The 25,768-nt window shown below is 45.1% G+C and overlaps 1 protein-coding gene across 6 annotated transcripts in view; it reads left to right on the forward strand.

Annotated features, from left to right (window-relative positions):
- Window positions 1-25,768, forward strand: part of EML1 (EMAP like 1) — a 222,976-nt gene that overhangs the window by 181,744 nt on the left and 15,464 nt on the right. For all 6 annotated transcript variants that reach the window (XM_032771562.2, XM_075065678.1, XM_032771565.2 and 3 more), the window contains 3 exons: window positions 8,446-8,600; window positions 17,914-18,039; window positions 18,343-18,474. In XM_032771562.2, coding sequence (XP_032627453.1) covers window positions 8,446-8,600; window positions 17,914-18,039; window positions 18,343-18,474 — 413 coding nt within the window. The remainder of the gene's footprint in view (window positions 1-8,445; window positions 8,601-17,913; window positions 18,040-18,342; window positions 18,475-25,768) is intronic.

A 25,768-nucleotide genomic window follows, 5' to 3' on the forward strand; every position in this document is an offset into this window, starting at 1 on the left:
CTTCTGATAGTTTCTGCAACTTTGACTTGAAGTAATTCCAGGCCTCCTCTGCCTTTAGATCCCCAAGTTCTTCAGTCCAATCCACTTCCCTAACTAATTTCCTTAATTTTTTTTAAGTTAGCCCTTTTGAAATAAAAAACCCTAGTCCCAGATCTGTTTTTGTTTATCCTTCCATTTAGTTTAAACTGAATTAGCTCTTGATCGCTTGAACCAAGGTTGTCCCCTACAACCATTTCTTCTAGGAGGTCCTCACTATTCACCAAAACCAAATCTAAAATGGCATCCCCTCTTGTAAGTTCTTCAACTACTTGGTGAAGGAATCCATCAGCTATCGCATCCAGGAAAATCTGAGCCCTATTATTATTATTGGCACTTGTCCTCCCGTCTATATCTGGGAAGTTAAAGTCTCCCATGATCACACAATTCCTATTAGTATTTACCTCATTAAAAACATTTAAAAGGTCTCTATCTATATCCAAATCAGATCCCGGTGGTCTATAGCACACCCCAAGCACTATCTCAGGGGAGGCTCTAGTAGCTTTCTTCCCCAATGTGATTTTTGCCCAGACAGACTCTTTCTTATCCATTCCATCCCTTCTTATTTCTTTATGGTCTACCTTATCATTGATATACAATGCTACTCACCACCTTTGCCTTTATTTCTGTCTTTCCTAAACAGCACATACCATTCAATACCTGTACTGCAGTTGTGACTACTATTCCACCATGTTTCTGTTATCCCTATAATATCTGGTTTCACTTCCTGCACCAGTAACTCTGGTTCCTCCATTTTGTTACCTAGGCTCCTCGCATTGGTGTGCAAACATCTTAATTCTTGCTGTTTGGCTTCACTCACATTCTTTACCCGATTAGGCCCAGATATACTACCACTAGTATCATCTATTACACTGATATCTATACTGCCCTTCCTCCTTATGTCCATTCTCCTTCCCACGGCTGTATCCTTTCTTTCTTCATTTTCTTCCCTCTCAAGGTTAAAATCCAGTGTGGAGATTACCTGGAGATCTCCTAACCATCTCCCCCCAATTCCTAGTTTAAAGCTCTCTTAATCAGTTGTGCCAGCGTCCATCCTAGAAGTCTATTTCCCTCCCTACTTAGGTGAAGTCTGTCCCGAGAGAACAGTCCTCTGTCCATGAATGCCTCCCCGTGGCCATTCATCAGAAAGCCCTCCTTATAGCACCACTGCCTGAGCCATCCATTGATCGCATAATCTTGTCACACCTTTGTTACCCTTTTCTAGGAACAGGCAGAATCCCACTGAAGATCTCCTGAGCCTCGATTTCCTTAAGCATCTTCCCCAGCCTGGCATAGTCTCCCTTGATACGTTCCAGTGAGAATCTAGCCATATAATTCGTTCTCACGTGAAGGACAATCAGTGGATTCTTTCCCGCTCCCGTTAGGATCCTCTTCAGCCTCAGGTCCACATCCCGTATCATAGCACTCGGCAGACAGCACATCCTTCAGTTCTCTGGATCAGCTCTGGATCAGCTCTGTATATTCTTCTCAGTAAGTAGTCTCCTATCATGTAGACCTGCCTTTTCCTGGTGATGGTACAGTTCTCCGGTCTATCCCCTGTTCCCTTTGGCTGCAAGTCCTCTCGATTCCTATTCACTCTTGCAGTCCTCCGCAACCCATCCCGTATGCTCCCGGGGTTCATGTTTGGTGTTATCTCCATTGACTCTTCCCCTCTCCTTATAGGACTAGCTGCTCTTCTCTTCTTCCTTGCCCTGTCACCTTCAGCGATTACCTGCTGTGCCCTGTCTTCATTTTCCAACTCCGCAAACCTGTTCTTGAGCTCTATTTCTCCTTCATAAGTGGTCTTTTCCTCTGCCTAGTTCTCTTAGTCACATGCTTCCATCATCCACTTTCCTCACCTAGCAGTCTACCCTCAGAGTTCTTTGGTCCTGCTTCCATCTGCAAGTCTGCGCTTTTCCGTTCAGACTCCTCATGTCTTTGCTCCATCATCCGCTTGAACCCCCTTCTAAGCTCAACCAGAGTCTCCACCTGCATCTCCAGTCCTCGGATCTTTTTTCCATCAGCTCTATCAGGCAGCACTTCATGCAGACGAAACTCTTATCAGGTACGCCCTCCAGGATCATGTACATGCCTCAGCTTCCACATCCAGTCATCTTCATTGTGTCTTCCACTGCTTGGGTCACTACCACTGCTACCTCTGTATCTGTCATAGCCTTCTCACCTAAATCCTGTAAATCTGGGAAACACAAAACCAAACCAAAACACCACCACCCACACTAAAACAAACCCTTAACAAGCACCAAAACACTGCTAAAACATGGCACACTCCCTTCACTAGCCTGTCTGATCCTCTGCCTGCCTCTCTTAGTCTTCCCCAAACTCCCCCTGCAAACTCCCACTCAAACTCCCCTGTTTACAGCTCTGTTTGCTGACTCCTGTGCCGCTGCTGTAGTTATAATTCATTTACTATGGTTATAGTATAGCAATTAGCTGACAGTGATTTTAGGGATTTTTGCCATGCAGAAATACCCTGGATTTAAACAGTGTGCCACATGCAGGGCTGTTATCCCTATCACTGATAAACATAAAAGCTGCCTAATTTGTTAGTGTAGAAGAAAACAATCCTCCCTCTGCGTTTGTTAGCAGCAAGTCAGAGACAGTTTATTATGAGCAATTGCAAGGGAAGACTGTGGTCGGACAGGGGGTCCCCTGACCTTAAGCAGATCTTCTCCCTACAAGCAGTATAAGACATACATCCCGTTACATACATCAACGGCTAACGGTTATCCTTCGTTTATACAAATTCTCTCCAGACGCTACCTTATCTCAAGGTTTCTGTTTAAGTCAGCATTCCATCCTTATCAACTGAAAGCAAGGTGAGAACAGCATCTCCTACAACTCTCCCGTTGTTAGGGTTAGGGTCTCCTTTCGCCCAATCCTTAAATGGTCTAAAGACATCTACCTCCAGATCCTCCTTTTTTTCTTGCTTTTCTGCTTCCACATTAGGGAATTTCTCCTCTGCATGTCTCGCCTAATCAGTTCCCTGTTCTCCATGAGATTTCTGTCTGAAGGTTCATCTCCTCTACAAGATGATGTGTTCCTCTTCAGAGCCTGACCCTGATCACAAGAAAGTAGAGGGGTCCTCCACAAGGAGTGCCTCTCTGGTTGTCACAGCTCCAAAGCTTAGATCTTCCTATCTTGCGGCTTCATCAAAGCTTTCAAAACTTTCTGAGGCTGATAGGCCACACTCCTAATCTCACAAAAAGTCCTGTGGTGCAAGGTGTGGGCACAAGCACCAACACATTAGTGCCATCTGAGATGACATTATTGACTCTAGCAGGGCCATTGGGACTGGTGCCATCTCTGTTACCAGACAGATCTTCAACCCTGGCACTGTTGGATCTGGTACCAGCTCCCCCGGCTGGAAACTTATTTCTGTTGTTGGTGCCGTCAATGCCACAAGCCTTTCATGTGGCAAGAGATTTACTGTGCTTCCCTTTACTGTATTTACCTCTGCTGCATCAGCCAACTCTGGCTGCAGCTGCTTCAGCCCTGTCTGCTCCTCCCTTAGGTCCATCAGCTCTTCAGGCACCTCCCATTACAGCTTCTGCATCTTCAGTCCAGTACACGTCAGCACTGTCGATGTCACCTCATCTTTCACCATTCTGTTCACCTTGTCTGCCCCCTCTGGCACTGTTGGGTACTTCTTCAATGTCAGTATTTTGGGGGCAACATGATGTATTTCCAGGGGGTATTGGAAGTCTGGGCATAGGACTGACTCTTCCATTCACTGAGGAGAGTTATATTTTCTGCTTGTTGGACTCTGACCATGATAGACCTTTTATTTCTAAGGTCTTTCAGATCTCCATGCAGGTCTTATTCTAGGGATATGCGACCCAGGGATCAAAGTCACTACACTAATAAAGATGCTCCAGTATGGTGCCCTCCACCATGAGCACTACAAAAACGTGGGCCTTGTGGATGTCTCCAAGGCTCTCTGGACCTCCACCAACTACACAATCCAGGAGGAGTCACCTTCTCCAGCTCCTGTAGCTACTTGTGAAGTTCCATGAAACCACAAGGTCACCCCTTGACAGAATCCACAGACCAAGAGGTATCAACGGAGGAACCTCTGAATATTCCTCCTTGCCTTTCTTCCTTTTCTCCAGAGGAGGCTATCACAGTGGAGTCAACTTTACCTCCACCTGAAGACTTCAAGATCTTTCAAGATCTCATGAGGAGAGTAGCTGCTTCTTTAGGAGTGCATGCAGAACTTGTGCAAAACAACCTGCACAAACTGTTAAATATCCTGCAGATTCCAATCCCTCCCAGGGATAAGGAATAGTATTGCAGATTCCCTCAGCAGGAACTTTATAGATCATCACAAGTGGTCAATACACAAGGACATTCTGTATCAGATTATCCATTAGTGGCATTATCTGATAATAGACCTCTTTGTGACCAGCCTGAACAAGTGCAGGACAGTCTGCTCCAGAGCAGTCACAGTCCAGGTTCTTTGACAGACTCCTTCCTTTTCTATTGGTCAGGTCTTCTATTGTACATATTTCCTCCTGTCTCGGTCACCCCGGGGGTGAACCGGAAGCTAGAAAGAGACAAAGTGACTTTAACCCTTAGAGCTCCAGACTGACCAAGACACTAGTGGTACACTGTCCTATATCAGGGACCTTCTGTCTAAGGAGACAAGGCAACTTCCTGCACTCCAACCTACAGTCACTTTACCTCGTTTGCGTGAATGATCTCTGGTTGAGCAAGGAGGAGGGAGTTGGCTCCCAAAATGTCCAAGCCATTTTGGTATGCAGCAGAATGGACATAACCAGAGCAGCAAAATGAAAAAGGTTCTCAGCCTGAGTTGAGTACCACCAATTGTCACCAAGTGGGGTGGAAATTAGGCATATTTCAGACTACCGGCTGCAGTTGAAATTGTGTGGTCTCTCTGTCAGGTCTGTAAGGGTATATTTATCCTCCATCTCCACAATATATTCGCCAGTAGAAGGGCTATTTTTTTGCATTTCTTGTCTGAATTTTTAAAAGGCCTCATTCATATGTACCCTCCCATTTTGATCCTGTATTCTTTTGGGATCTGAATTTTGATTTGTCCTGTTTAATGATTTCCCCCTTCAAGCCCTTAGCACCAACTTTGTTATCATTCCTACTAATAAAGACAGTGTTTCTAGGAGCAATTAGGTCTGCAAGAAGGGTATCAGAGCTCCGGGCATTACTAGTTTATGCCTCATATAATATCCACATTCCATCTCTGTTGAACCTTTCATCTTCAAGGATTTTTTCCAAAACTGAGATCTAGCAAAGCTGAAGAAAGGCATCATACTTTGGATGTTAAGAGGACTCTATCCTTTTATGTGGACTGCACAAAGTCTTTTAGTTTGTCTCTTAGACACTTTGTAACCTTCACTGAAAGAATTATGGGCATCCAGTTACAGATCAGTGCATATTTCTCTGGATTTCTGACTGTATCAAGCTCTACTATAATCTAGCAGAGATTGCTCCTCTTCTGAGACTAACAGCCCATTCCACTAGGCCTCAATTCACTTTGTCAGCCTTTCTGGGTAACATCCTGATAAAGGATGTCTGCAAGGCAGCAATGTGATTGTCAATACATACCTTTTCTAGAGACTATGCTATCACTCAAGATTCCTGGAATTATGCCAGTTTCAGCAAATCAGCACTGAAGTCTCTCTTCAAATAATCTGAAGTTACACCACCTATAAGGAACTGCTGGTGAGTCACCTATAGTAGAATGTATATGTACACAATCACTCAAAGGAGAAAAAACAGTTACTTATCTGTACAGTAACTGTTGTTCTTTGAGATGTTTTGTGCACATACGCATTCCACAACCCTCCCATCATTCCTGCTACTTTGGGCATTAGTTAGATGGTGGGTGTGAAGGAATGTAGAGGAAGGCAGCATCTACACCTTTTTTATGCCTTTGGGCTGGTCTACACTACGGGGTAAAATCAATTTTAGATACGTGAATAACGTAGCTGAAGTCAAATATCTAAAATCGATTTACTCACCTGTCCTCACCGCGCGGGATCGATGTCTGCGGCTCGCCATGTCGATTCCGGAACTCCGTTGGGGTTGGTGGAGTTTCGGAATCGATATAAGCGCGCTCAGGGATCAATATATCCCATCTAGATTAGACGCGATACATCGATCCCCGAGCAATCAATTTTAACGCGCCGATTTGGCGCGTAGTCTAGACGTGGCCTTTGACTTTGAGCATCAGGCAAGCAGGGACATGTGCGCCACCTAGTGTTACTGCTGGCAAAAATCTCTGACTTGAATGCATTGGGCACACATACACCTATGGTGTCCAACACATCTCAAAGAACAATAATTATTGTACAGGTAAGTAACAGTTTTTAAAGATGTTGCTGTGAATTTTTAGGCAAAATTACTACATTTTTAACAAGGATAAACTTGGCTTCTCTGGGGGCCTCTGCCAAAGTCTAATAAAATAGAATTTGATTTTCTGTTCCCAGGTTTTAGCAGCTGCATGTTTGACAGTTGTAGCACCAAACTGAAATGTAATGTGCTCTCTGTTTTCAAGTGTTAAATTGCAGAACCCAAGATGAAAATAAAAACAAACTGTTATGCAGAGTGTTACAGATATTACTGACAAATACGAGAAGTGGCAGAAAAAGTTCTTTTATTTAATCAAAATAAGTACAAGCTACAGTATGAACACTGTAGGTCTAGTTTCCATATGGTGATCACATGTACTACTGAAGTTATGGCTGTGTATTGATAGGAGAGCAGGTCCCTTAAAAATTAACAAAAACCCCTTGTCAGACTATTTGAGGTGTCACAATAGTAGTAGGCCTGAAAAGGTTCCAGTGCTTTTATAAAAGAACAATTAGAACAACTAAAAATGACAATATGCTGTTGCTCTATTTGCACTATTTATTAATCTGAATCTACAATTTTAATGAAAGAAACACCACCTCCCTCAATTTCATTCTCTAATAAAATGTGAGAGGTAAACAGAGTGGTTCAGATTTTTAAGAAAACAATTGTGGATAGCTTCATGGTCCCTCACTAATTCTCTGTTTTTGTGATTTCTAGAAAGAAAAACCTCTGTCTTAGGCTTCAGGCAGCAGCATTTGCATGAAGACAAAGAGCAACAATACCCTAAGGGTATTTACTGTTGGGGGGACAATGGGGGAGGAGAACCCCCCAACAGCATCTGCCAGCAAAAGGAGATGGGATATGGGTCATAGGCACCTCTGTTCCATATCCCAAGAGACTGAAAATCAACTCTGTAGGGCAGAGGAGGGAGGGTTGGTGAAATCCTCAGGCAAGGCAGTATGAACTGAAACCTCAATGATCTACTCTTGTAGAACTTTGCCCACCTGAGTGCTGCTGGTCAGCCCATCTCTGCTTCTACTTTTGCTCCTCGCAGGCTCTTTGTACTGCTGTCGGGGAAGACAGAGGAAATAGTATTGTAGCTCAGCTCCTTTCTCTCTCTTCTCTTTCCTCAGATCTCCACCAGTCATACCTCAAAGCAAGAGATTTGATACCCATCCACTCCAAATGGAGTTAGACGGTCTGGGCTAGGAACTACACAGCTGTTTCCTCTCCCTTCCTCCCAGCTATCCTTTTGTGCGATTGGAAAGGGAGCAGGGGAAAACAGGTGGGCGGGCAGCAGCCAGTGGCTTTGCATGGGGAGCGCAGTTCTCAGGAGGTCAGTTTGAGTTCATGCTAGTTGGCCCACTAGTTTTTCCTATGGCCGGCAGCACTCTTCTTCCCCCCACAGACAATTTTAAATCTTTTTTGGGTGGTGGGAGAAGGTGGTAGTAGCAGGGGGAATATTTGCCCTTGCAAAGACTGCCTCACCTGGCTAATTCTTTTGGGGACAAGCACAAGTGTTTTTTCCTTCCCCATCTCTGTGCTGCAGATTTTCTGATTTTTGCTGCTGTTTGAAGGCAAATATTGCTTCTACTTTCTTATAATATCCTAAGTGGAAGGCTTTTCCTCTCTTAAAAACAGGAAACAGAGAAGAATGTTATGATCCAAACAAATTCAATTTATCTGCAGTTAAAATAAACATGATTAAAAAGCAAACAAACAATATCAGTTTCTTAACTTATATTGGCCTCTCACTTTTTTAAGATGTAAGGATTGCTTAAAAAAAGTTAGCCATGGTTGGCTGGAAAATGTAAGTTTAAATAAGGAATTGTTAATATTTTCTCCTTGTCGTTCACAATCATTGCGATTCTCAATTGCAAGTAAAACCTGTAAGTCAACATAGTTGGGTACATGCCACTTAAGAGATTTACTCTTCGAGCTATGACACATGTAACCATTGACTATAACTCCAGACTTGAGGTTGCTGTGAAAAATAAAGTAAAAATTATCCAATGAAATAAATATTTCAGTAATAAACTCTTTTCTCCTTATGTCTAGGTACAAATAGAATAAGCTATGCACTTCAAGGAGCCCATGAGGGTGGCATTTTTGCACTTTGTATGCTGCGAGATGGTACACTGGTATCAGGAGGTGGAAAAGACAGAAAACTAATATCTTGGAATGGGAATTATCAAAAACTTCACAAGACTGAGGTGATATTACTGATCTTTAAATTTTACTTATTACTTTAAGTGGAAAATTAAAAAGAACTTTCTTATGAACTCTGCTCCTTAAATCAGTACTCTTGTTTAAGACTCCTCATTCTGTGGCAGTCCCAGTCAAATCAATAAATAGAATCTGATTCTTATCACTAAAATGATACATTAACTGATTTGTTAAACAATCTTTTTTAATTTAATACATCCATTAGTTGGTAGGAAAGCTCCTAATTAAATTTTGCTTATATAAATTCTGCCCTTCTTTGTCAAATTATTAATAGTGACAGGTATTTTTAAATTTCAGGTTATTACAGCGCTTGGGAATAGTAAATACTAAACTACTTTCACACTTCTTATTTTCCAAAACCATGATGGAGTTGATGATGGTTTTTATTACTTTCCATGCTTGGTCTTAGTCCAGCGGTGAATTTTAACATTTTTTTACTGAAATTTCTTGAGCTGTTATGTAGGAATTTGCAAATTCAAACTTTATATGAGAATAGTCCCAGTGAGTGCATATGTTACATCTGAAAAAGCAAATAGAGTTATGTGACCATTTAGACATTGTGTAAAGAGCATGATCAGAGGAAAACTATATGTTCTGGTGCGTGAACGGTACTAGATATTGTAGAGGCATTGCACATGCATTGGCAACTTGGGTGGTGTGTCAGTTTTCTAAATCAAGTAAGAGCACCTGCTGTTGGGCTTTCCCTAACTTTAACCACTGAAAATATTCAGACTTCCTGCTCAGTTATTCTCAGCCCCCTCTCCCCCCAATAATGTTTTTTTATAGTGTCTTATTATTAAATCACTTATTCTATTCAGATTTTCCACATTGTTGAGCTCTACGCACCAGATTGCACCGGAGTCTTCTAGGAAGCAGAAAGTTGGGTGCAGTGTACACTTGCAGAAGCAATAGATGCTGTACTTATGCAAAACCTGTCAGTACCTCCAAGAGCAGCTTAGTGATTTTTAATTTCTTTAAAAAAGAAAAGGATTTTGTATACAAAAAGACTTGATCCAATATTAATGTTTCACAGTTTATAAAATGTGGCTGAATTAACTGCTATAGGAAACATAACATTTTCATGTGCTGACTTACTTGGTTCTTCTTTGAGTGATTGCTCATATCCATTCCAGTTAGGTGTGGGCGCGCTGCGTGCACATTCATCGGAAGACTTTTTACCCTAGCAACACTCGGTGGGTTGGCTGGGCGCCCCTGGAGTGGCGCCGCTATGGCACCGGATATATACCCCAGTCGACCCAGCCACCCTTCAGTTCCTTCTTACCGCCCGTGTCGGTCGTTGGAACAGTGGAGCTCAGCTTAGCTGACCTCCACTTCCCTAGCTACTCGTCGTTTTCGTTCGTTATCGTGTATATAGTTATATAGTTTTAATCCTTTTATAGCATACACTGAACGGCACAACCAAGTGGCTGGCATTGTGTACAGGAACATCTGCACAGCGTATGGGCTAGACCCTCCCAAGACCAGATGGGAGATTCCACAGAAGGTTGTGGAGAATAGCAGGGCTAAGATTCTGTGGGACTTCCAGATCCAGACGGACAGGCAGGTACTGGCCAATCAACCAGACATCGTGGTAATAGACAAGGACCAGAAGACAGCGGTGGTGATAGATATAGCAGTGCCAAGTGACAGCAACATCAGGAAGAAGGAATATGAGAAGCTGGAGAAGTACCAGGGCCTGAAAGAGGAACTAGAGAGGATGTGGAAAGTGAAGGCCAAAGTGGTCCCAGTGGTGGTAGGAGCCCTCGGGGCTGTGACTCCTAAGCTGGGTGAGTGGCTCCAACAGATCCCAGGAACAACATCAGAGCTCTCTGTCCAGAAGAGTGCAGTGCTAGGAACAGCTAAGATACTGTGCAGAACCCTCAAACTCCCAGGCCTCTGGTAGAGGACCCGAGGTTGAGGAAGACACATACCACCCATAGGGGTGAGAGGGGAATTTTTTTTTTTTTTATATATAGTTATACGTTTTTTCTTTACTACCATAGTTAGTTTAGTAATAGTTAGCGGGGTTTGGGGACTAGCCCCTTCTCTGCACCCGGTGCCGGAGCCCATGCCCGGCTCACTGGGTTTCAAACCGTGCTCAGCCTGCCACAAGCTGATGCCGACAGGAGATCCTCACAACTCCTGTTTGAAGTGCCTCGGGGAATCGCACTTGACAGCTAAGTGCCCCATTTGCAAGGCTTTCAAGCTGAGAACAAAAAAGGAGCGGGACATCAGACTTAAGCAGCTCCTCATGGAGGCGGCCCTCACCCCTCCACTTTCATCACCGAGCACTGGTCAGTTGGTGAGCAGAAGCGCCTCCGTGGCACCGGACCGCACCGGTATGTCCAAGGACTCATGGCACCGAACGTCGCTGGCACCAAAGTCGGCTCAACGACACTCCGTCTCCCCGAGGTTGAGAAAGGCCAAGACTCCTGCTGCTTTGGCACCGACCGCACCGCAGTCAGAGAGTATGCCTAAGTCGGACCGCCCGGCGCTGACACCCGCTGCAGCACCGACTAAATCGGCACCATCAATTCCGGTCCCACAAGGGCCGTCGAGTCCGGCATCTGTTAGCTCCCTGGCGCGTGCCGCGGTAGAGCTCACCATGCCGTCCACGCCAGAGGCGTTCTCAGCGGCGAGGGACCTGATAGCCCTGACAGACTCGGCACTGCCTCTACTCCCGGCACCGCCGGTGAGGGTAATCCAATCCATAGGCAAGCCGACCTTGATTAGACCACCCTCTGTCGGCGCAGCTGACGGGCACCGTTCATGATCGCGGTCCCGCAGACATTCCAGGTCCAGACGGCGCTCCTGCTCTCGACGCCGTTCGCAGTCCCGGCACCGTTCTACATGGCACTGGTCAGACTCAGGGCACCGCTTGGACTCTAGTTCACCAGCTCATTACCCGCGGCACTGCTCCAATTCACGGCACCGCTCCAGGCACCGTGCCTTCCGAAGCCATTCATGATGCTGGGATTCGAGATCTCGGTCGACCTCCCGGCACCGGCCTGGTCGCAGTTTCCGCTCTCGATATGCATCCCTGCACCCGTCCCCGATACCGAGGGGAGCCAGGTCCGTTGGAACATCCGCACAAGGCTTCTCCGCTCCTCCATGGCCATCTAGGCATACGTCGGTGTCCTCCCACGCGGACAGCTACTATGGCAAAGATCGCGATTCCCATGTGCCCACCGGAGTGTTTCAAGAAGCCCAGTCTCAGGACCCAGGACCTCACCAGTGGTCCTTTTGGACACCTGGGCGTACCACCAGGCCCAAGGTGCCCTGCTAGTTCTGGCTTGCTCCGCTTCAGCAGAGCACCGAGCACCAGAAGCCACGGTTAATTGTCCTCCTCCACCGGGGATGGAGGAACCACTACTGCACCCACCGGGTTCCCTGGTGCCACTGGAGCAGGAACTGCCGCAGGAGCAAGAGGCCATACAAGACCCGCTCGTCCCTGGCGTTTCATCTTCTTCCTCTCCAGATGAGGCAGTGGCAGGGACTTCCTCCTCGGGGCCGCCTCCAATAGACCTAAGAGCCCATCAGGACCTCCTCAGGATAGCACTCAACATGAACCTCCAGGTGGAGGAGGTCCCGGAGGTCGAGGACCCTGTAGTGAGCATCCTGTTGGCAGATGCCCCCACTAGGGTGGCTTTGCCCTTTATCAGGACCATCCAGGCTAATGCAGACACCTTATGGCAGTCCCCATCCTCCATCCTCTCTACAGCAAAGGGGGTCAAGCACAAATACATGGTACCCTCTTGGGGGTATGAGTATCTATATGTCCACCCTCCTCGCTGGTCGTCCAGTCGGTCAATGAGAGGGAGCGCCATGGCCAACAGGCGCCAGCCCCAAAGTCAAAGGAGGCTAGGTGAATGGACCTACTCGGCCGCAAGGTGTATTCGGCAGGCGCCCTACAGCTCCGGGTGGCAAATCAGCAAGCTCTACTGAGCCGTTACACCTGGGCAGAGGTGGGTAGATATACAGAGCTACTCCCCCGGACTCCCGACAGGAATTCGCTGCATTCCTAGAGGAGGGGAAAAAGGTGGCGAGAACCTCCCTCCAGGCTTCTCTAGATGCAGCCAACTTGGCAGCCAAAACTCTGGCCTCCGGTATCACCATGAGATGCATCTCATGGCTACAGGTGTCCAACTTACCACCTGAATTACAATATACCATCCAGGACTTACCCTTCGACGGTAAGGGTCTGTTCTCGGAGAAGACTGACCCCAGGCTACAAAGCTTGAAAGACAACAGGGTCATCATGCGCTCCTTGGGCATGCATACACCTGTGACCCAACGCAGACCTTTCCATCCCCAGACTCACCGCCCGTACTTTGTGCCCAGACACAGGCAATACTTTAGTAGATGGCGCGGGCGGGGTGGCCGTAGATGCCAGTCCGGACCCCAAGGAGCCCAAAACCATGGCTCCTCAAAACCACCAGCGGGGCCTAAGTCTACCTTTTGAAGGTACACCCGAGGACGGCGTACCAGTTTCAGGACAGGATCCTTTTCCTCCCTTCTCCAACCTCCTCTCCTACTTCCTCCTGGCGTGATCCCAATTGACCTCAGACCTCTGGGTCCTACGCACTGTGAAACAAGAATACCACCTCCAATTTGTTTCATCTCCGCCTTCCCACCCTCCTACCCAGTCCCTCTTCAGGGACCCCTCTCACAAGCAGTTTCTCCTACAAGAGGTGCAGACGCTCCTTGCCAGAGCAATAGAGGAGGTGCCACAAAACGAGAAGGGCAAAGGGTTTTACTCCCGGTACTTTCTGATCCCCAAGTCGAAAGGAGGCCTCAGGCTCATCCTAGACCTGCGAGGCCTCAACAAGTTCATGATAAAGTTGAAGTTCCACATGGTCTCCCTAGGGACCATTATCCCGTCCTTGGATCCTGGAGACTGGTATGCTGCCCTCGATATGAAGGACGTGTACTTTCACATTGCCATTTTTCCTCCACACAGGAGGTACCTTCGCTTTGTAGCCAACCACCAGCACTTCCAGTTCACGGTCCTCCCTTTTGACCTCTCCACGGCCCCAAGGGTGTTACACAAGTGCATGGCCGTAGTCGCCACCACATCTCTGCAACGTCCAATACACGTATTCCCGTTCTGGAGAATAGCTCATCAGAGACCTCTGAGACACAGAGTCATGGACAGATATCGACATGCAAGGACCTATTCACACAGCTTAGTGCCTGATGCTCATGTGTGAGAATCCACACCTGGTCCCACAAGGCTGACGTTCAAGGAGACTCCCGGACTCCAATCTAGCCAAGGCCTACCTACTCCATCCGCGATCCAGGCAATGCAACGATCATTCGAGTGTGCAGAACGGTCCTGACGACCTCGGCTCGCACCTGTCTCGGTCTCCTAGCACAATGACTGCCTGTACTATGTGATCAAATATGCCAGGCTCCTCCTCCGACCCCCCAAACGTGGGCTCAACTCGGTCTACGTCCGGGCAGGGACCAATAGACACAATAGTCACCATTCCCCCGAGCACCCAATGCTCCCTCGACTGGTGGTAATACCCTCTCTGGTATGTGCAGGGTTACCGTTCCATCCACCACCACCCTCGCTGTCCCTGACGACGAGCGTCATCTCTCGGTGGGGGGCTCACCTCGGACACCTTCATACCCAGGGCCTTTGGTCAGCACAGGAGCTGACGCTCACATAAATGTCGAGAGCTGAGAGTGGTCCACCTGGCGTGCCAGACATTCCTGCCAGCATCTACCGCCGGTTGCGTCTCGTGTTTACAGGACAACAACACGGCCATGTATTTATATTGTAACCTTCTGCCCCTCTGAGTTGGCAGCAACAAGGCTGGTTCAGTATCCAGGGTTCTGTTTCCGTAACACAATGCATAACCGGCTCGAGCCCCCACCCGGTGACCTGGGACACTTACACACACCCCCTGGGCGCCTCTAGGAGGCAATACTTCCCCTCTCACAAGCACAGAGTCTGAGTGTAGCAAAATCTTTTTAATAAAGGAAGGAATCAATGCAGCATCCCATTGGGAAACACACAAACAGAGTTAAACACAAACCACTAAAACAAAACCCCTCAAGTACGTTTGGCAATGTCTATTTCCCCTTACGGGTCTTAAGTCCAATCACCCCAAGTCCAACCAACACAAAAGTCTACCTGTTCAGTGCCACCAAGAATTCAAGAGTTTATCTGTGAGAGTCTTTACCCCCCCAGCCTGGGTGGAAATGGGGGGAAGTCCACACAGAAAAAGGTGTTAAGGGGCCACCTTACGTGGCCAGGGCCAACTGCTCCGCCTCTCCGTGAAGTTCTGCATCGCCCTGTTTCACCACGGTAGGACCAGCTACATCTGCTGTATACAGTGAGACGCAAGAATCAGCTGAATTTCCGTTGCTCCTCGGCAGCCGCCCATGCTAACGCTTCACTCCGCTCACTGTTCCATGGCTGTTAACACGCGCAACTGTCCGCCCCTCTGCCAGTTCTTAACAATAGGTCTTCAGGCTCCCCACTATTTAACACAGCACTCCAGTGATCTCAGTTCAGCTCTATTCAGTGATTTCACTCTTAGTAGGGAGCCCTGGGTGCTGGTGACCATGGTCAACACATGAATTCAGCTCAGCAGTCTCTGAACAGACTCCTAATGGAATCAAATATAGCTTCTACTCTTTAACAGTGGAGAGAGGAGGACATGCAATGGTTGTTCCAGGCCCTCAAAAGGGGCCACATACCATCAGATACACAACACCAGTCCCCAACCTCTCTCAACTCACTGGTTTTGGAACCATGTCCTTATCTAAGCAAGTGTCATTTAATTTATATTGAGACATTTCTGTTATAAGCAGTCTCGTAGTCTCTCATTCACATTAAATCAGCTGGCAACACTTTATTTATCCTGCCCCATAATGAAGAAATTGGGGCTCCAGAGCTGTCAAAATAACCATCCCAGGCTCCTTGCTGGGATGTGCCTATGCAAATATTGAGACTTCACATTACCGACTTCTTTCCGCACTTCCCATAAATTCACCACCAGATGTCAGGGTACAGCTCATCCTGACTCCGCTACAATATCAGCAAACAGGGAGGACTCGATCTTCCCGCTCTGTCAGGAGACCATCCGACTCTGGGACTTCTGCATAGCCCACTCGATAGCCCTGGTAGTGTCCTTTCTCCCAGGGGTTCGGCAACACTTCTAGCGGATCAGCTGAGCCGATCTTCCTCTGCCACGAATAGTCAATAAGACCAGATGTTTAGTCATTCGGTCTTCCAGAAAGTGGGGCGTTCCCCACATAGACCTGTTCGCCTCTCGCGCCGTTCTGCTCCTTCAGGGTCTGCACCGGATCAATCTCGGACGCTTCCTCATGTCGTGAAGCACCGGCTGCTTTATGCCTTCCCTCCGTCTGCTGGTTCACAAAGTCTGATAAAACTCCGCAGGGACAGAGCGCCGGCGTGGCCCAGACAGCACTGGTACACCACAATGCTCAACCTGTCCATAGCCAGCCAATTACCCTGCCTCTCCACCGGACTCATAATGCAGGACCACGGCAATCTTCGCCACCCCGACCTGCAGGCCCTCCACCATCACGGTTGGCTCGCTGCGGCTAACAGCGTTGGAGTTACAGCTTCCCACGCTACAACTATTACTCCTGAGTAGCAGAAGGCCTTCCACTTGGTCAACGTATCTGGCCAAGTGGAAACGTTTCTTCCTGGGGTGTGAAACGCAGATACTACTCCTCTCAGGTCTCGATCCCACTATCTTGGACTGACTCTGCGTCACCTTAAGCAGCAGGGACCTGGCGATATCGTTCTGAGGGTGCACTTGACGGCCATCTCCACATTCCATCCAGGGGAGAGTGGACACTCTGTTGTTTTTCCCGTCCTAGTTACTAGATTTCTCAAAGGCCTGGGAGCGCCTCTACCCCAGATACGCCGCCCTGCCCCTACCTGGACCTCAATCTAGTCCTAAGCAGACTTATGCTTCCACCGTTCGAGCCGTTGGCAACTTGCTCGCTGCTATACCTGTCCTGGAAGACAGTTTCTTAGTAGCCATTACATCGGCCAGACAAGTCTCCGAGCTTCGAGCACTAACGGTGGACGCACCGTATACTGTCTTTCACAAGGACAAGGTACAGTTGCGACCGCATCCGGCGTTCCTCCCTAAGTGGTGTCGGCCTTCCATACTAATCAGGACATCTTCGTTCCAGTCTTCTTCCCGAAGCCTCACTCATCTTGGCAGGAACAGCAGTTACACTCCTTAGATGTCCGTGGGGCCCTTGCTTTTTATATCAATCGGACGAAGCCCTTCCGGAAATCGCCCAACTCTTCGTTGCTGTGGCTGACCGGATGAAAGGCCTACCTATCTCTCCCAGAGGTCTCCTCTTAGGTGACGGCAGCTACCGCATGTGCTATGACCTGGCTCATGTTCCCTTGGGCCATCTCACTGCACTTCTACCAGAGCTCAGGCTTCATCAGCCGCCTTCCTGGCCATGTACCAATCCAGGAGATATGTCGCTCAGCTACCTGGTCCTCAGTCCAACCTTTGCTTCGCACTATGCTCTGGTCCAACAATCTAGAGATGATGCAGCCTTGGCTCAGCGGTTTTGCACTCTGCCACATCTCACTCCGACCCCACCACCTAGGTAAGGTTGGAATCACCTAACTGGAATGGATATGAGCAATCACTCGAAGAAGAAAAGATGGTTACTCACCTTTGTAACTGTTGTTCTTTGAGATGTGTTGCTCATATCCATTCCAAACCCACCCTCCTTCCCCATTGTCAGAGTAGCCGGCAAGAAGGAACTGAAGGGTGGCTGGGTCGGCTGGGGTATATAGGCGGTGCCATAGTGGCGCCACTCCAGGAGGCGCCAAGCTGATCCACCGAGTGTTGCTAGGGTAAAAAGTCTTCCGATGAACGTCCACGTGGCGCGCGCACACCTAACTGGAATGGATATGAGCAACACATCTCGAAGAACAACAGTTACAAAGGTGAGTAACCGTTTTTTTTAGTTGCGCAGATTTTATGTCCCATTAGTGTAGATGCCTTTTTGTGTAGTACTATATAAACTATCGTAGCTCTATTGAAGTCAGTGGAGCTATGACAGTTTGCACCAGCTGAGGATCTGCCCCTGGTGTCCTATATTCTTTTATATTAAATTGTATAGCCCTATATTTGACAAGACTCAGAGCTGTGTGACTGCTTTAAAAAAATCCAGTTGTAAGGCCATATATCTTAAAATAAATACTTAAAAAAACAAATTAACACTTGAGAAACCATTTTGTACCATTTGACTTACCAGTCCGTTTATCTATTATGATCACAGATTCCAGAGCAGTTTGGTCCAATAAGAACAGTAGCAGAAGGGAAAGGTGATGTTGTATTGATAGGCACTACTAGAAACTTTGTTCTACAAGGCACTCTATCCGGAGACTTTTTTCCAATAACCCAGGTGAGTTGTTTCCTTGCAAACTAATAAAAAACATTAATGTTTTAAAATATGTAAGCGCAATAATAGAACTTGTCTAATTTTATGAAAATACGGAACTATTTAATTAATTTACTAGCACAGTGACTTCAGCAATAAAGAATCTGATCAAATAAGTACATATCAAAACTCAGCAGAATTTCTGAAGGCTTATTTAGACAGTAAGCTAATTTTAATCATATTAATTGGGAAGAATTAAACTTCGTTAAAGGAGTTAACTTGAATGTTACTGTCCATCATCTGAAGAAACTGTTTGTATTTATATAGGGTCACACTGATGAGCTATGGGGACTAGCCATCCATCCCTCTAAACCTCAGTTTTTCACTTGTGGACATGACAAACACATTACTCTCTGGGATGCTACCAGTCACCGTCCTGTCTGGAACAAAATTATAGAGGTATATACTATTAAGCCCTCACTCTTCTCTTTCATAGAATAAGGGTTTTCAAATAAGGTAATTTAAAAAAAATGTGTTTGTTAGATTATAATGGGAGGGGAAGAATCAGTGAGATAGTATATAATTTAACTTTTTGAAAAAGTTTGTACAATTCTAAAACCTGTAGCAGTGTTAAGCCAAACATTCTAAACCACTGACCTGTTCGCTAACCCAAAGCTAACATGGCTGCGGTATAATACAAAAAGTATACTGTGCTTTAGGCACTTAATTTTATTTAAAATTAGAATCACAAAACTGAAACTGGAAGACATTTGGCATTTTATCATTTTTGAGAAGTGACAGATGTGCACAGCCTAATAATTATTTGTCTATATGAAGGAGCAATACATACTATAGGGGTGTGATTTCTAAAGCTCACTGACATGCTACACATTAATTGGTCTCTGTAGACCTGCTGTGTAATACTAAGTGCACTAAGGAATGTTTAGTACACAGCCGCAGGATCTACACAAATCAGTTAATGCCACAACATGTTAGTGCACTTTAGAAATCACACCCGTGTAGCACACATTACCCCATTGTGTAGACAAGCCCTAAGTCTTCGAACTAATTTCTCCCCTCCTCCCCTCTCTGGTATGCAACTTTTGTTATATGGATATTGAGGGAGTATATTGATGCAGGGTCTAAATTTCTTACTTATACATATAAGTTAGGTCACCTAATTCTGCATTTGGGAACTCATATTAGTTATGTTATAATATATCTGTTTTTGAGCACTTAAAAGAAGAAATAAGTACTGATTTAGTCCCTTTTTAATGCCTGTATAGCTTGTTTCCTTTTCAACAATCTAGATAGATAAGATATCACTCAGGGGAGGTTAGTGCTGTTTATAGGAAACAAACTAAGGATTCTGCTCCTCAGCTATGGAAATCCACCATCACAGCTACCCAGCAGTCTGTATTTATAATCTTCTTTTTACAGTAAACAGTGAGTAGATTCTTCATATGAGCCATGTAGTGCCCTGTGGTAACTTAAGCTACTCCTCAGTTTTCCGTTCTTGCCCTCTTTCACAGGTCAGGGCAACTACACTCGCATTCTCCCTCCACAATCCACCTAGGACACCCACTTAAAGAGTACTGGATCCTAGCCATTACTTGTCTTGGGCAGAGACTCATGTCTCTCTGCCTCCTGACTTGGGTGGTAAGGCTGCACGGCTTTCTGATTTACACTGATATTCCTAGCAAGCCAGACTGCCTAAATGGCCAGCATCTACTCTTCACTTTCTCTCCAAAGACTATGAAGAGAGCAATTGTTAGCCCTTATAAATTACCACACAGTCCTTTATAAGTGAACACGTTTATTCTTAAGGTGAAAGCATTACAAAAAAACCAGATTAAAAACAATAAAAGACCCTACATGCATACTAAAAAATTTACCAGAGATTACCCAACTCCAGCCTTGGGCTCTAGTAGGTGTCAGTCCCTCAAAACCTACAACTGGGTTTTCCCTGTGATTACAAGTTCATAACTGTCTTCGATTCAGAACAAGAACCAAGTCAGGCAGAGAAGCTGTTTCTTTATACAGCTTGGAGCCTTTGATCTTGGTCTTTGGTGACAGGTAAACATCAGACAAAGACCCTCTCCTCAGAGTGTAGCTTCAACGGGCTGGGTTTTTGCATAACTGGAGTTGGGTAGTTTGCATTAACCTCTCCCTAGGGTATCCCAGGAAATCCACTTAACACTTATTGTCCCAAAAGTCCATTCTGGCCGCAGAATTTTCAGTATACTCCTTTGAACTCCGAGCCCTCACATCACATGTTCCCCCAAAGGTTATATTCAATTCAATTCCAGGACCACACTAATAGTTAACCTTAATACACTAAGTTTTTTTAGTAACATTGCAGGAAATTTCCATATCTGTAATATCCTTCATAAAGGGGAAAAGTTCAGCAGTAACTTATAAAGTAAATTTTAAAAAATCTGGCATGGATTCTCCATCAGCCACCCAAGCTCTCAAGTGAAAACTACCACACTAACAAAGGGCTGGTCTACACTATACAGTTAAGTCAACATAAGGCAGCCTATGTCGACTTAGTTATGTCAGTGTCCACACTACAGCCTTCCTCCCACTGACATAAGGCCTTGTCTGCGCTGAGGGGGAAGGGGGAAATCGATCTAAGTTATGCAAATTCAGCTACATGAATAACGTAGCTGGACTCAGCGTACTTAGATCTACTTACCGTGGTGTCTTCACTGCGGTAAGTCGACGACTGTTGACTCCGCCTGCGTCTCTTGCCCTGGTGGAGTACCAGAGTCGATGGGAGAGTGCTTGGCGGTCAGTTTATCGCATCTAGATGCAATAAATCGACCCCTGCTGGATCAAATGCTGTCCCTTGATCCACCAGATAATGTAGACAAGCCCTAAGAGCCCAATTCACTGATATAATAACTCCACCTCCACAAGAGGCGTAAGGCTTATGTTGTGGAGTTAGGGCAACACTGCATCCCTTACATCAGCAGGAGCCATAAAATTGACAAGAAAGCCAGGCAGCTAGAACCCAACTCCCCTGGAGATCTGGGCGTCTGGACTCCCCTCCCACCTGGGAACTGTGGTGAGAAGCCCCAGCGGCTTCAGAAACCACTCCCCTGGGGCAAGAAGCCCCAGGCTGCTTCCTCCGGCTCCCAGAGGGAAATGGGAGGGGAGAAGCCCCGGGTGGCTTCCCCTGCTCCCGACAGTTAATGGGGAGCAGAGGGGCAGGTCAGCACACCAGGAGCCTGCAAACCTGTGGGACAGCTGGGCTCCTGGCAGGGAGCTGCCAGCGCAGCTGAGAGACTGGGCTTTCAGCTCCCCACACTGCCTGTTAGGGGGCTTATTCCTTCACCCTCTCACTTCCCTGGTCCTTCTCGCATGAACAGAGAGCAACAATACCCAAAGTCCAAAGGCGCAAACAATTTTATGTTTATTGGGGTGAACTTCTAGCACGCATGATTCCAGTTTCCTTCCTTAGTGTCCCTCTTCCCAGCTCTGACATCACAGAGCCTTGCCTGTGTCCCTGTTTCTGTTCCCATCCCCTGTTCCCATTTCCCCCTTTAGCAAAAGGTGATCCCAATTCCCCCATCCCCAGTCCCTGTTTCCAACCCCCCATCCCCCCTTCACTTCCTGATTGACTGCAGACTATACAGTAAAACCTGAGTTTTGCTTAGCTATACCTTAACCAATCATTTTACTGAAATTTAACTAACCAATCCTAACATACTGTAACATGGTTATTTAATCAATTATATTCCACCACCTTAATTGTTTTACACTCAACAAAATTAATTATACAGCAGACAGAAATAATCACAGAGCCTAACAGAGACCATGCAAATACACATACAAAACAATACAGAAGTGAGAATTTTACAACTACATCTATACAGACATAAGGGTTTTCCAGCTGTGTCTATTGATAAGTGAGTTCTTATCAGACAGGATGCGATCAAACTAAGTTTCCTTTTACATCTTCTAGGCTCTTCCCTTTCTCATGAGGTGATAGAAATATCAGGACAGGATTGTATTCCTAACAACCCAATAGCACCTTACTTCAATTTGACTAGTTTGGAATGTGAGGATGTGACCATACACTTCCCAGCTTATGGCTGCCTTTGCTGCTTAGCCGAAGAACCAGGCCTCAGGCTGTCACAGTAAAAGAAGACCATTACACAGACAGACAGTGATTTTTGACTCTTTCTTTTATACCTCTGTAACTAGCTAAGTGATAAGAATACACCTAAATTCTTAAAGTATAGGCCTTTGCAGACAGGCCTGAATATCTATATCCTAACACTGCCCTTCTTAGGTCGGTGGAAGCGCTCATGGTGAGGACATGCATCGCTGACCCTAAAAGGGTAGTGTGGTCATGCGCAACTACAGTAATTACTGCAGAGGCTATATGCTGACTTAATACAGGTTGACTTACATTTCTGGTATAGACATACCCAAAGCCCTTGAACATCTGTGCCAAGTGTTAAAAGTGGTACTTTGAATACAGATTCTGTGCTTCCCTACATGTATTTCCTCTAGTCATCCTGTCCATGTACTTCTTTTAGATTCAGAGGCTTTGCTTCCTTAATTATGATGAATTAGTGATTTCAGTCTATTGCTTCTGTACTGTGTCAGCCATTCTTCAGTTACTCTGCACTAGATCTGTTCAAGTTTGCTTTCTAGCTCCTAGTTCTTTTTAAGGCTCAGGACTGTTGCAATACACTGTCAACATCTAGTAATCCGGTAGCATATTTTAGTAATCTCTAATTCTTTGGGAGACTTTAAGAAATATAGATCCTTCAGCCCACCACTTCAAGCTATAACTATCACTTACTTGGCAAAAATAACTGGTCAGTACGTACCTTTAATGGTTATCTGTACTGAGAAATTGATTGGTCAAAAAACTGTAACATGTCAACTGGCTGGAATAAAAGACCATAGGTCTGGCTCTGGTGGTTCTGGTATTGAGCCCAAAAGGGAAACATTTATGTGTAGGTTGCCAGTTGTGCTGTAGTCATAATGCTCCTAGACTGGTACCAAGCAGTATCTACTGTAGACTCTTGCTACCAGTGTGATCTGACAGGGTCCTACACATCTGTCCCACCCTCCAAATAGCTGATAACTTGAGTTTTAGAGTGGACTGACTACAGATTCCCTGGTGTGGGAAGCGGAAGGCAGTTGTTCTTCCTCACTTTATCTGTGATGCCAGTTTCCGCCCATGTCTTCCCCTTTGTCTAAGATACCTGGTGCTTCACCATGAAATATTTATTTTCTTTCAAATGTTTCTGTACAATATGTTAAATAATATTACTTGAATTTTGTAGATTTTCATAATGTATTGGAACTCTTCAGTATGCAATTGTGCATGAAAACATTTTTATATCTTTCTAGACTACATAACACAGTTTAAACTAATGCAAGTATTGACAAACATCATTTTGCATATATTGGGTCTGATGGCATGAAGAGTATTTATTACAACTGTGGTATGCCTCAGTTTAAAGAACATTTAACACTCAAACCTCAGCCATAGCACATCACACAGGATCCCGTCCAAGTAACATACACTTGCTGAGTCATCTTCACTTGGTGGAAGTTAGAATTTAGTCTGACCAAGGTCATAAGTTTTCAGATTCTGAAACCTAAATTTATGTTGACAGGGGAAGCTTCCACTTTGATTGGAGAGACCATATCAGCTGTTTTTACACTACTGAGAACTAGGACACTACAGAAAGTATACAGTTCAGTGCCTGGGAGATAAAGACAAATTGGCCTGTACTAGCTAAGCTTAGAAACCAGTCATTTAAAAAGGAGAGTGGCAGTCCAGATTTTAAAAATCAAAAGCTAATCATTGTGAGAGATAGGATGGAGATCTTCCAGATATGACAGTGGCATTACATTTTCCCTACCTTTCTGATTATTGTACTATTTAACATACTTGTCATGGAAAGAGAATTTCCAAAGATTTAAAATAAGCTTCTCTGTAGGTGGCCCTTAGGAGTGGCCAAATCAGAATGACAGATACAATTAATTATTCTTGAGAGAGACAAAATTCTTATTGTTCATGTGACTTTGTGTTGGGTTGTAACCTAGAGACAAAAAATTAATCAATACACTTTAGGTAAAAACTTACTTACTGTGATAACATTTTTTTAAAAAGTCACGACCAATTACAAATCAAACTACAGGATCCTGGAAAACCTGTTCTAAGGAAATATATGCTGCAACTGGCACATAAGCCTCTGATGTTGCATTTTGAAGAAGAATAAACTTTGGAAACGAGCTTCCTGTTGTAGTGGAGTGTGCAGGAATGTGAAGAAACAGATTTTAGTAGTCCTTTAAGAGAAGTTAAAGTTGATTTGTACTATGACCTGGCCTATTAAGATATTAACATATACCCCTCTCTGGTCTTATCAGACTTCAAACCAGACTTAAATTGATTTAGAAATGGCACACAGTAATAATTTAAAAACTCTTTATATTGCGGTATAACTCTAGTAAGACTTGTGTACATATAATTAAGTGGAGAATGGATCTATGAGGTGTCTTTGCATATGTATTTTTAATGTATGTCAGCATTGTATCAGTAAGCCACTGCATGTATTCAGTTGGTGTGTGCCTCATACCTCACTCTGTTGAGTGTAAAAATGTATTTGTATTTTTAGAGAGAGAGAGAGAGTAGTGAAAGGTTGGAGATTACTGTTAGTATATCTGAGCCGTTTGTTCTTGTTTTGAGAAAAAGATCAAATGAGAAAATTAAAGAGGTCTAAAGTGGTGAACCAAGACTTAAAATTTTACTTAATATCCTTTTTTTAGGACCCACTTTGAGAAAGGGGGCATTTAGAAGTCATTGTATTGATGGCAAAAGACAACAGAATATTTTAATGTACCACTATATAATCTATTAAGTAGTCTGTTAGCCAGATGAAGTTCATTCTCAGAGCTCTCTGAAGCGCAGCAAGTTCCACTAGCTATCAAACCAGGTCCTTAACCTTCTAACCTTGTCTTGAAAAGAGACAAGTAAGGATCAGTCCATGATAAGGCTTAGTTTATTTTTTGCTCTCATCTCAAAAGTAGGATTAAGGGTTTGGCTGGTTATGAGTAAAAGCTAGAATTAATTTGTTAATAGTCAGACATGCCTTTGAGGATATAAAACACTAAATAAATGAGTAAATACTAGAATTAATTTGTTAATAGATAGGGCTTTGAAGATATAAAACACTAAATAAATATTTTTCATATTACTGAGGAGATGAAAATCCACACTAGTCATTTTGATTCTTGAGAGAGAGATACATTTTAACTATAACAGCAACTTAGTCTATTGAAATCAAGGACTCATAAAAATAAATCCACCTAGCCAGACTATTATAAAGATAAGGCAGTCATCCACATACTCTTTGCTTGATCAAAGCAGGATTTCAACTATCAATCACCTTGACAATAATCGTCTCACATGCACTTTGAAGCAGGCCTGGTCTACACTACGTGTTTAAATCGATTTAAACAGCGTTAAATCGATTTAACGCTGTACCCGTCCACACTACAACACTCTTTATATTGATATAAAGAGCACTTTATATCGATTTCTGTACTCCTCCCAGACGAGAGGAGTAGCGCTAAAATCGATATAAACATATCGGATTAGGGTTAGTGTGGACGGAAATCGATGTTATTGGCCTCCGGGCGGTATCCCACAGTGCACCACTGACCGCTCTGGACAGCAATCTGAACTCGGATGCAGCGGGCAGGTAAACAAGAAAAGCCC

This window comes from Chelonoidis abingdonii, chromosome 4, assembly GCF_003597395.2.
Source record: "Chelonoidis abingdonii isolate Lonesome George chromosome 4, CheloAbing_2.0, whole genome shotgun sequence".
Lineage (NCBI taxonomy): Eukaryota > Metazoa > Chordata > Testudines > Testudinidae > Chelonoidis > Chelonoidis abingdonii.